This window comes from Stegodyphus dumicola, chromosome 11 (assembly GCF_044657685.1).
Source record: "Stegodyphus dumicola isolate Sdum_Otavi_A_Nest chromosome 11, ASM4465768v1".
NCBI classification, from domain to species: Eukaryota; Metazoa; Arthropoda; class Arachnida; order Araneae; family Eresidae; genus Stegodyphus; species Stegodyphus dumicola.
The window spans coordinates 109,735,447-109,748,604 of NC_140778.1; the positions used below are offsets into that span (position 1 = coordinate 109,735,447).

The 13,158-nt window shown below is 34.0% G+C and overlaps 1 protein-coding gene across 4 annotated transcripts in view; it reads right to left on the reverse strand.

The window, feature by feature from the left end:
• Positions 1-13,158, reverse strand: part of LOC118201316 (uncharacterized) — a 550,477-nt gene that overhangs the window by 506,715 nt on the left and 30,604 nt on the right. For 3 of the 4 annotated variants that reach the window (XM_085827082.1, XM_085827080.1, XM_085827083.1), the window contains exon 2: positions 5,624-5,725. The exons of the other annotated variant lie outside the window; for it this stretch is intronic. In XM_085827082.1, the coding sequence (XP_085683208.1) occupies positions 5,624-5,725 (102 nt within the window). The remainder of the gene's footprint in view (positions 1-5,623; positions 5,726-13,158) is intronic. 4 annotated transcript variants of the gene reach the window in all.

Below are 13,158 nucleotides of genomic sequence, written 5' to 3' on the forward strand. Positions count from 1 at the left end.
AAAGAGAAAAAAAATTTATAGAAGGTTTTAACTTATCTTTGAGTTTTCGATGCTTGAAACTCCGTCATTCGTTTTTGGCAAAATTGGTCCCAAGTTAGAGGTTTCATGGATGTTAATCTTCTCCTTACTGACCTCCGAGTGTCGTCCACATTACTTTTTCTTTTGCGTCCTCTACATGCTGGCCTCTTGGCGGAGTAATCGTCTGGTGGTTGGCATTTCCGTTTTTCCTTGGGACGGCTGGTCTTGACGTCCTCCGGTCTGGAGTCCTTCTTGAATTTCTTCTGTTCCTCGTATTTTTGTGCCTCCTGTTGCCGTTTCAGTTTCCGGAACGGCGGCCTTGCTGGCACCTGACTCTGTGGCCGTGTGCGCGTTCTCCTTGATGTATAATTTTTCCTGCAATCCTTTGTAGGTGGTGCTTTTCTCTTTACCACGGTTTCTTTACCCGGTGCATCTGTATTTTTGTTTTTCTTAAATGCTGAAGTCTGAAAATTATTTTTTCTTTTTGATACCGACGTCCGGGTTGTACAAGGGCTAGGTCTCTCTTCAGTTCTCTGTTTCTTGGGTGGTGGAATAGTTGTTGTTATCTCTGGACCTTCTATTTCGTTTAGACTTGAGTCCTGCAAGAAACTTTTAAGGATTTCAAAATCATTTGGATTATAGTATTTTTTCACCTGGTCGGGACTTGCTTTACAGATTTCCCCTCTCTCGTTCTTAAGATATAATACTACTCCTTTGATTTCCTGAATTACATAGGGTCCTTCAAACTTTGTAGCTAGCTTTGCCGTAAAATTGTCTGGGGCACTTGATAAAGAAAATTTCCGCTTCAATACTTTATCCCCAACTTTAAAATCTGCTTCACGGCGTTTTCTATCATAATATATTTTCTGCCTATTTCTTGCCGTATCCGAGCTTTTAAGCGCCTGATCAATCAGCTTTTGCACATCTTTTTGTTTAAACTCCTGCTCTCTTTGTTGCACAAAGAATAATTTATCTAAAGGCGTAATTAACTTTCTGCCTAAAAATAATTCTGCTGGAGTTTTTCCCGTAGTATCATGATTTGCCGTTCTTAAAGCATAAGCTAATTCATTTATGTAGCCATCCCAGCGCTTGTGATGTGTGCTCACGTAACTGCGAATTATTTTTACTATGTTTTTATTAACTCTTTCTGCTATGTTAGCCTGTGGTCTATACGGAACCATTTTGATATGGAATATGCCAAGTCCATTGCATATGTTTTCAAATATTTGACTAATGAATTGTTTTCCGTTATCGCTAATGACTTTTATCGGTGCACCGTATTTTAAAATGTATCTGTGTAAGAATGCATCTGCGACTGTTTTGGCTGACGCGCGTTTAAGTGGAACAATTTCTGTCCATTTTGAAAAATGATCTACTATTACTAAAAGAAAACGATTTTTATTTAACTCGCTCTGGGGGAAGGGACCAAGAAGATCTATGCCTAAAATTTCATTCGGAAATGTAGCGCGAATGCTATTTAAGTACCCGGCCGGGCTATGATTAATATCATTTATTAACTGACATTGATATCAGGACCTGACATACGCCGTTACTATTTTGTATAATTGCGGGAAATATACCGCCTCGCGTACCCTTTTTAAAGTCTTTCTGACCCCTAAATGGCCCGCTGTTTTTGCTTCGTGTAATTCCTTCAAAATGCTTAATCGAAGCGAGGCTGGGATGACTGGTTTATACTCAAGATTTTCGTTTGTTGTTTTCGTATAGAATAATAAATTATCTATTATTTCATAGTTTTTTGCTCTATTCCTTATCGCATCGATATCTGTGTGCTCAAAGCTTTCGGGGTCTTTCAAATAAGCATAGATATTTCCAAATTCAGGATCAGCTTTCAGTTCAGTAATAACCGTATCTCTAGAATCTAAAATTTTTGAAGTCAACACAGCGCATTTAAGTTCATTTCCTTCATCGTCCAGTTTTATACGAGAAAGTGCGTCAGCTACATTGTTTTCCTTACCCGGTTTATATTTTATTGTGATATTATATTCTTGGAGTTTTAAAGCCCATCTTATTAACCTGGGCGTTAGGTTTTTCCCCGAGTAAAGTCTACCAACAGCCGCATGATCCGAAAAGACTGTTACTGGCGATTTGCCGAAATAAACTCGAAATTTGTGTACAGCCATTAATACGGCTAATGTTTCTCTTTCTGTAGCTGTATAATTCCTTTGTGTCTGATTCAATGTTTTACTAAAAAATGCCAGAGGATGGTTATTTTGCATAAGAACCGAACCCACCGCATAGTCTGATGCATCTGCCGCAATTTCCAGGTTTTCGTCCCCCTCCGGGAATTTTAAAACAGGGGCATTAATGAGCGCTTCTTTTAATCTTTCAAATGCTGTGTTAGCTTCCGCTGTCCACGTAAATTTACCCCTTTTTCTTTTGATTACTAAGAGTGGTTCAACAATATTAGCGAAATCTTTTATAAAAGATCGATAGTAAGAACATAATCCAAGGAAAGAAGAAAGTTTCTTGGCGGTGTTGGGCGGTGGGAAATTCTTAATAGCTTTTATTTTTGAATCTTGCGTTTCTATACCCTTTTGCGAAATTTTATAACCGAGATATTTAAGTTCTTTAGTTGCGAACTTGCATTTTGAGGCGTTAATTGTAAGACCGGCCTCTTTTAATAATTTAAAAACTTGTTCTAGATCATTAATGTGTTGTTCCAACGTACTACTCGTTATAATTATATCATCTAGATAAATTAAAGTTGATTTTCCTAGGACAGGCTTTAGAACAATGTCCATAGCTCTCTGGAATGTTGATGGGGCCCCACACAACCCAAAAGGCATGCGTAAAAATGCATAAGTGCCCGATTTTGTTATAAACGCGGTTTTATGTATATCTTCGGGTCTCATAGCTATTTGATAGTAGCCAGACGTTAAGTCCAAAGTAGACATATATCTTGTCGATTTGATCTGTCTAATGATCTCGTCTATAACCGGCAAAGGGTAAACTGGAAATTTGGTAATACTATTTAGTTTTCTGTAATCAATAGCAGACCTCCAAGCCCTTTTATCCGAAGGAGGAAACTCGTTCTTTTTCCTACATAGTACGACTGGACTCGCGTACTCACTATTTATGGGCGTTATTATTTTATTCTTTAAAATCTCCTGAATATGTTCTTCGATGATTAAGTCTTTTTGTTTGTCATAACGGTATGGTTTAGTCCTACAAGGTTTTTCGGCATTTAATTGAATCTTGTGCGTCACTATTTGGCAGTTTCCTGGTTTTTCTGAAAACAAATGAGAAAAATTACTCACCACTTGCTGTATTGCTTTCCTTTCATGGTCATTCAGATGGCTAAGGTCCACTTGAGGTGTCTCCACAGGTTCCACCACCCTCTGGTCCATCTCCAACACCACGGAACTATCTTGAAAATTTAATTTGGCCCTCGCGGCCCTTAAAAACTCCATACCTAAAATAAGAGAATTTTGCAGGTCTTTCACTACAAAAATTAATACTTTGAGACTTTCCTCTTTTACCTGTAAGTTTAATGATAATTTTCCGATGCAGTGATATGTTTTTCCTTGCGCCGCTATAATTTCCGTATTTTTGGTTTTAAATAATCGTACCCTATAAAAATTCTTTTTGAAGAAATTTTCACTCATAAAATTTCCTTCTGCTCCTGTATCGATGAGGGCTTCTACTGGTACATCGCCAACCAGGACTTGTATAATTGGTAGCTGTGAGTTTTTTACGATGACCGTATTTAAATGTCTATTTGAGGGTTTTTTTAAAACTTCCGGGGTCTGGACCCTCCCTTTCACAGGCCCCTCTACTCGTTTAAAGCTTTCCTTTCAATCTGTGCCTTCTGGGTACGCGGATGTTTATTTTCAAATTTTCTTTTTGGGCCTTGACCTTCGAGTTTCGATGAGTTAGCTTGATAGCTCTTTCCCCCATAAGAGCGATTTCCATTTCTGGTTTCCTCATTTGAAGATTTCCTTCGGGTACTTTGAGAATACGTTGAACCTCTCGCTTTTTCCGCTATTCTGCGATTTTGAAACTTCACCGCCAATTCGAAGAGTTCCTGCAATGTGCTTGGGTTTCTAATTTCAAAGTAGTCTTGAACAGCGGGTAACAATCTTGGTAATATTATTTCAATAATCTCCGCATCGGGTTTCTTTCCATACAGCATATCCGTTAGCTTAATTTTTCCTAGAATAAAGTCCGTCAATTCTGCTATATCCCGTGGATAGAAACTATATAGTTCGGCTTCCAGCCGTGCGCGATCGTTCACTATGGGGAAGGCCTTTACTAACGATTTTTTGAAATTTTCAAATGTATATGTCTGGCTTCCAAATTCCCCTAATAAAAATTTGCCTATATTTTCCACCATAGCGCGGCCTGTCCTCTTAGTGCTGATGTGGCGATAGCAACTTTTTGTCTTTCAGGACCAGGGTAGAGCTGAAAGTGGTTTTCTAGACCTTCTAGAAATACCGCTACCGAATTTTTTCCGTCGAAATGGACGTTTGGCTTGATTGACGCTCTCAAAGTCTGGACCAGGTATCCAAATCCTTCCAACTGATTTGTCATTTCTTGGTGTTGTCCAGCGGCCTCCATCCAATTTTCGGCCATTTCAGTTCGATAAGTGTTCCGGCGCCAATGTAACGTTGCGCGCCTCCAACTTGCACGCAACCAAGAGGTGACTGTGAAAACTGGATAAAATACAGAGTCTTGTGAAGGGTTTAAGTCCCTTTTTATTCAACGTAATAAATTACAATTGCGTGCTCTTGACGCTCACAGACTGCGCCTACTCGGCGGTCAAATAAAAATAATAACCTGAAAAGAAACTAAAGACAAGACTCTCTAAAATAACTAACTCACCGCGTTTCACAATACCGCTGCTAATTCAGCAGACTTGAAGCTCACTTGAACGATTAACACTACTTCCCGCCAAGCACATAGGCCGAAACGCGGGGTTCTTCAATTTCTCGCTAACTACCTCCGCGCTCGTGAAGTAAAAATATCACACACCGAACTCGTTTCCCTTCTATTTAAATCATAATACTTCCGCTGATAATTTGAATCCTTGCGCGTTCTACTAAAATTTACATATTCTGGCATTGGCAGTTCCAGGGGAAAGTAAGGCTTGACAGGAAAGATAGTTTAAACTTAAAATAAATGTTAGTTAAAATAAATATAAACCCTACAAACCTCCTCCTACATGTCTACCGGAACTTCGGAGAGCATTGCTTTTTGAGTGGTGTAATATCCCCCAAGATCAGATCGATAATTTGATACTCAGCATGCCTAGGCGTCGTACGGACTGTATTGCATCGTCTGGGAGACATACAATGTATTAACAATCATACCAACCATGTAATATTGGTTTTTTTTATAAATAGGATTTTTTTTTTTTTTTTGTAATTTGCTCCAGGGAGAAAAAGTCGGTAATTTTTTTAATAATATCAAACATATAGCATCTTTTTTTTTTCTCTTTACCTTTTCTTTAATAAATAAGCTTTACAAATAAGTCATATTTGTTTTGCTTCTAACTCTTCCTTTGCCTGATTTTGTATTATCCTTAATTTATGGAAATGAGTGTATTTATGAAACCATTAAAGGAGAAAGAATTGCTACCACTTACGTTTGCATTCACGTTCTCCTTGGGGTGCATATCCTCGTTTGCACATACATTTTCTGTTAGCTCGGGAGTCAAGTACCCATCGACCGTTTTTACAACCTCTACCTGAAATGTAAGAAATGCTTTGATTATAAAAGATAATCATAAGTAAGCTAAAAAGCTCTTAAAAATCAAGATGTTTGCAGTAAATTTCTGTAATTTATAAATCTATACGGAAATTTGCAATTTAATGACGAAAATATGCATATAGTACAATACAGTAAGGGTAGCCATAGCGCGGCGCGCAAGTTGCTTTAGAAGGCGAGTGGTGCGGGTCTTATGTAAATAAAATATGGTTAACTGTATGGTTAATATGGTACTATAAACTGTTTGGTAAATATGGTTATGTATGAAATATGGTAAACTGAAACTACTCAATGCCAAAAAGAAATTCATTTCTTTCATATCTTTCTAGAAAGTTATTAATAAACTCAAACTGATCAATGTCCAAACGTATGCCGCGCGGACGCACAATTCATAAGTGCACATCAGTATCGCCGCTTAGGGGTTTCAAAAATGGACCAATGAGCTTCTATTGCTGTTGTGACGCTGAATCCTTCAAACTCAGTATATGAGCGCATGGCTGTTTGCGTTTTGTTTTACATTTGTTTCGCAGTTATAAATATATCGTGTATAAATACTGCTATCATTTTAGTAGAAAATCTCGTAGTCCTTTTCTTTTACAAGTTTATTTAATCGTCAGCATTTCACTTTCGCAAAGCTTATTATACACTGAAATTCGGATTAGTGTTCGTGGCATATAATCGCTTTTTATATTGAGATAATGACTCAAGCTACAATTAGCCTCGAATATTATGAATTTATTAGCACATGCGGATTCAAACAATTCATGTGTATATTATTTTACTGAAGTGTTTCAACGAATCTAGTATTTTCTTATCTCAATTTTTTTATTCCTTTGATTTTGGAAGATATTTGTAAGATTCAAAATATATATTGTGAATGATCTAATTATATCTATTGTTATTATTAAACGTTATATATGAATAAATTAAATATATTCTTTGTGAATAAGATAAATTCATCATGTTTGAAGGGTATTTCTTGTGCAGGCAATACATTTAAGCAGAAACAATTATTAATGTGAAATTTAGCACACTAAATGTGTAGGAATGCAAATTAAAGTTCACTTTGAATAAACTGCGCATTGGCTATTATTAAAGAATATTTTTTTTTATACTGACTGCAGTAAAAAATGCTAAGACATCTACTATATAGCCCATTAGTCAATTCTAGAAGCCGCTCCTTTCGTGGCGATAGAGATGTGCACTTAAGAAAAATGCAAACAGAACATTCCAACCTGATTTATAACACAGAAACCTCCCTTGTCAGACTCAGAGCCGCCTAAATTGATAGATCAGAAACAGATGCGGAAAACTATCAGGAATTCTATTATTGAGGTTTACAAGGAAGGCACGCTCTTGCAAACAGTTCGAGCAAATATTAGATTAACAGTAAGAACTCCATTTAGGAAATGCGCATATCAGTCGACTGGACCTTGGACTGCAAAAGAGTTTCATCAAAGAAAATCGTTTCCCAAAGAAGGCATTTGCCGATTATCGGTAGTAAATTTATGACTATTTATGCCTTCATAAACCACAAACAGAAAAAAAGAAATCAGTTTCCTTTTTGGCTCACCCTATTAAATACGAGAATAAAAAATAGCTTTAGAAACATAAATAGTTAGTGACACTACAGTGCCAATACCTAATAAAAAGACTGCAGATCTATATAGAAATAAAGGGTTACAATTAACAGATATATTTCATATTTAATAGGACAAATGAATTTTCATTACGTTTTGAGTCAGTTATGTATTGGAAGATTGTGACAGGCATTATCTGCTGAATTTCTGAATGATTGTTAGAGGTAGAAACTAAATTGGGATTGCCTGTGAACGAATCAGAAAACTCATGTAGTACATCAGGAGCATGCAATATCATACAGAATTTGGTACAAATTAAAAATAATTTAGAAGTTGATTCGACGTCCGAATCGATTAGATTTTCACAGCAGTTAGAAGCTTTGGAAATTCTAATAAATCTAATGAGTCACGGCTTAGAAGACAATGTTATCTTTAGAAAATTTCGAGTGAAGTTTTGAGAGAGGTATCCCCGGATACTAAAAATTCATGGGAAGCAATTTTCACCATTCTCAGCTTCGTACGACTTTAATCAGCGGATGTTATTACAATTTAATTAACTCATCTAACTTCCGCTTATCTAGGTTACATTACTTAATTTGCCTTTTTACTTCCTTGTACGAAGTAAAAGGAAGTATTGTAATCGCGAAAAGTTTCAGGCAACATATTTCAACGAAAATATCCATTTTGACCGTTATCGAATGCAATTTAACGATGTTTTTGCGTGATATCTGTACGTAAGGACAGAATAAAAGACTATTTTCCTCCCAAAAAAATTATAAAACTGCTTTAAAATGAATTCTGAAGAGAATTTTTCCTAGCGTCTGTACGAACGTATGTACGTATGTACGTATCTCGCATAACTCAAAAACGAGTAGCCTCAGAACGTTGAAATTTTGTATATAGGACTGCTATAACATGTAGATGTGCATCTCGTATTTTGGTTGCAATCGACCGCACCAAACGTATATAAATATATTTGTATATATATCCACTCTGTTACCCGGCTCAGTGATCTCAGTTTCTTTACTCTTATATGTTTGTAAATTGTACATTTTTTGCTTTAAAAATGATTGAATTATGTTGTTTTTATCTTCCGGTTAAGGGTTTTATGCCTTTCGTAATTCTGGAAGCAATATTTGTACAATTATGAACAATTTAAAAGCTGTTTAAGTGCCGTTAAGTTTTATATAACATGGCGGACATATTTGTTTAGATTTGAAACAGCAGGATTGTAGATTTGTTGCCAATCTAGAGAGACTAAGCTTCGCAACACAAAAATAACGCCTGCATTTATCATTGCGAATTAAATCATGCTTAATGCTTTCTGGAATTTCTTCGAGGAAATAAGTGTTTAAGATTTACTTCGTAATTTTTAATGCAGATATTTTGAGTTTTTATGTATTTTTGCCTTGTCGCGAAGTGAGAACTGAATTAATAGAATGATAAATACTAAATAGCCTGTGAAAAACTGTTTCTTTTCTGTTTTGTTTGCTTTATTTCTTTCATACGTCGTTTTAGCTTTATTATAGTATTTGAATAGAACATGTGGCAACGATAATTCTTCAAATGATATAAATTTTGTGCATTCAGAGTGTCGTTATAGTAAACAAATATAGTGAATTTTAAAGAGTGCATTTATTCTATTGTGGTTTATGCGCTGTCGACGAAGTAGATTTAATTCAATCCAATCAATTTAAATGAAATTCAAGAAAATAATCCGTATAATTTACTATTCCGTACAAGGATGTCATGTGGTGTACACATCAGATGTTTTTCTTTTCGTTTCTTTTTTTAACACTACTTTTGTTTCAAAAATCAGCAAAATAATTTCTTTTCACATTTTTAGAAATACTGTAAAAGTTTGATTATCCGACGTGCAATGGTTCCGGCGCATCCGATAATTCTGCATCCCTCTCATGAATGCTTCTACTGCAGATGACCTTCTGCAGTCCGTTACTTTAAAATAGGCAATTAAGGGAATAACGATGACTCGGCACATTTTGAATTCTTTTGTTTTATTTAAGAACTTTCATCTATTTTTGGTGAATATTATCAAATGTTTTGTGAGACCAAATTCTATTAAGCTGAGAACAATGTTTTCGTTTGTGTTCTTTTTTGAATTAAAACTTTTTGATGAAAAATTTAACAATTAAAATATCTTTCTTCTGCAGTTTTTAATTTTTCTCCCCGAATTTTTTATTGTATATATTGCAATGTTCTTAATAACTTTAAGAATCGATTTTGAAATTAATGATTTAGTTTCTGAGAAAACAACAAAAAATACTTTTTATGTAAAACATTTGAAAAAGTATGATCTCAGTTACATTTTTACTTCAAACGTTTTCTTTACAGTATTTTCCAAAACCCATCTTTGTTTCTATTAAGTATATAATTTTAAACAAGCAGTAAAAATATTAAATAATTTAGTCCATATATGTATAATAAGTTTTAGGACTTTAAGTAAATAAATTTATCGAAAAAATTCAAACTGGGAAAAGCGCAGTTTAAAGAATGTAAACAGTCTAAATGGTCATTAAACCATTTCAAATTTCTTTAAAATGTTACTACTGAATTCCAGTACATGTATATCAAAAATAAAACCTATTATAATTCAATTCGTTAACCTAAACATAAATTGCAGCTTTTATTTAAAACCTTATATGGCCCGAAATATTGCAAGAAAAATCCTAAAATGCAAATAGAGTTTTCCTTTACCTGTTTTTGGCTTGTAAAACACGTCAAAAATATTTTGTAATGTGAATTAATTATAATATATTATCTAAATTATTTATAATCAGTAATATTAGTTTGTCATTTTATTCCTTTTTTCAAAAGCAAAATTTGAAATTCGAACAGCCGTAAAATATTTTATTTAAAACCGCTCAACAGATGCCATTTCTTCTCTTCGTTTAGCCATTTGGTCCCATATATATATATATATGAGCCACAGCTCCTGGTAACGTTTTGGCGAGCTCACTATAATATATCTTCTTATTATATATATATATATGTATATATGGGGATTAAAAAAACTGCAAGTTCAAAGGTGAAAAAAATTGTTTTCCCCCAACCTCACTTAGTATCTAAAATAAATCAATTTATACATATAAAAAGAGTTTTCTGATATTTAAGGTCATATTTAATTATATTTCTCTTCTTTTAGACTGATTTTTAGAAAGTTACTGAAACAATTAAAAAATAAAGCACATAAATACCAAGGGGGGGAGCATTTTAAGGTCTGTCAAAAATTTTAAAAGCCTTTTTAAACCATTTATTATCGTCAAATCCGTTTCAAAATTTCTCTTTAGTGCGGTAAGGGTATTAAGGTAATCCTTTAGCAAAATTTTAAAAATCGGTAATTTCATATATTTTTAGATACCAAGTCCCCTTATCTCTTTAATGACGATAGTAATGTGTGTCGCCGTCATCGCACAGAGCGAATTTGGAGGTTTTAGCAAATAATAGGATTTGACGTTTTTTTCCGAGATAGACGTTGCTATAACTATGTATGGTTTGGGAAATATCCGGCAAGGCTCAGTAGTCTCTTTACATCTTTTTGCCATTTTCAGTTAGCCCTTTTGATAAAAACTTTATTTTTACGTATCATTTATTTACATATAATGTATTTAAAACTGGATAAAAATATTAACAAAATAATAAAACAGGAAAATGTGACTTTAATAATTCACCAAACGCTGGATATTATTAATCAACTCAAAAGCGAAAATAGAAGTAATGGAAGGGGGCATTCTATTCTTTTTATCAACTGGAAATTTTATAGCCTTCCTTTCTGCTTTTCTTTTTCTACTTCTAAAAGTACTGATACGTTTGTCAAACTGAGTAAAAAAACAGATAATTATCGTATTCTATGGAGTGATTTTAAAAAAAAAAATCTTGAACGATTTCAGATTTTAAGACTGCCGAAAAAGGCTCTTTAAAGTTTAACGTGGTTTATCAATAGAGATTATCTAGACATATCCAAGGTGGACCAGCGAAACATTTTGCTGGATAATAAATGAATATACATTTAGGCCTACATGGGAAGGTTATATATCTTTTGTACATTTGAAAAACGAAAAAATATGTAACGTAATTCTATATTAATTTTTAACGATTTTAATTAGATAAATTATGAATTAACTGCGTTTTAATTTAAATCAGCCAGAATAATATTCTTAGAAATTACATTTATTGCTTTTAAAGAGCTTAGTTCGTCAATAAATAACAGACAGATTAAATTTAAAAGATAAACATTTTGCTGCGTGTTAACAACCTCGAATGAAAAATGAAAATGCGCTTTTACAGAGGCCTACGCGAAATCGCGTTTCGAAACTAACAGACCTTTTGAACTAAAAATAGCAGATCATATGAAGCCTTTACTGGAATTTTCGAACTTAATCATTGGAACTTTCGAAAAGACTTCTTGGAATGGCAATAATAATGTATTCAAACCAAAAACTGATTAAATACAGTTAAACTATGAGTCAATTTATTCATTAATAGTTTTTTTTTTTTATTATTATTAATGCGGTTGAAGAATTATTCTGAAGAACTGAAATGAAGTCACAACAAATTTGTTTTTCAATATTTAATTAGCACAGAGTGGCAACCGTAAGATAATTTCAGAGAATGCAAAATAACTTGAGATTATAATTTTGACTTTTAGAAACGAAATTAAAGTGACATTTTATGTATATTCTTATTTTCTAAAGTACAAAAATAAAGCTGATTGTACATTTAGCTGCCTATTAATTGGCTTCCAATCCGTAATTACTATATGAAATTTTTTCATGTATCAGTAGCGCCAAAAAATCATATAGCAGTGAAATATATAATTTTATTCCAATAATATGGCGTAAATCATAATTTGACATAGCTAGAATTCCGAAGTGTCAAACTGACGTATTCTTATTTCGGTTCAGCAATAAAGTAATGTGATAAGAAACTGTCTTCTTATCTCAATAGAGTGTAAAATGCATTTTTGTGCATATCACTTCCCTACTAAAAATGCCCCATAGAAACCAGTAAAACTTTTTATGGGTACCCACAAGATTTTATGGGTTTCTATTGACTTTTACTGGTTTCTGTTGGTCTCTGTGGGTTTTTTTTACTGGTTTCAAAATGACCCATAGAAACCAGTAAAACTTTCTACTCGTACCTATAGAATTTTTGATGGTCTCTATTGACTTTTACTGGTTTCTATTGATCTCTGTGGGTTTTTCTTACTGGTATCAATTGACACCCATACAACCAACATCAATGGCAGAACTTTGTACTGGTTTGTATAGGTTTATATTGACTTTTACTGGTTTTCTTACTGGTATCAATATAATAATAAATCTTCTGTTGGTTTATATGGGTTTATGCTATTTTTTTATCTGACGTTAATATACTTCTTGTAAACAATAAAATTAACAGAATGAAAATATGATCTCTTTAAGACCACCAGAGTAACCTGGAAATGCAGGTGGTCGTTTTAGAGAGGGTTTTTTACTAAATATGCTTATTTATTTGATTTAATTTTTTTTCGGAAACAATAACAGCAATCATATACACCACACACAACGAGGTCTCTCCAAGGCGACCAGCCGCAAATAAAAATTCATATTTGCAAGTGGTCGCCTTAGAGAGGTGATGCTCAATACCAATAGATACTCACGTTCTCAGAGATACGTTTATCTTTTAGAAGTGATCGTCTTAGGGAGATTGCATCTACGGAATGAATCTCTCTAAGGCGACCAGACACACTTGCAGAATTTTCTTTGTGAATGGTCGCCTTACAGAGTCAATATTCAATACCAAAGTATACTTATGTTTTCAGAAATACTGGTTT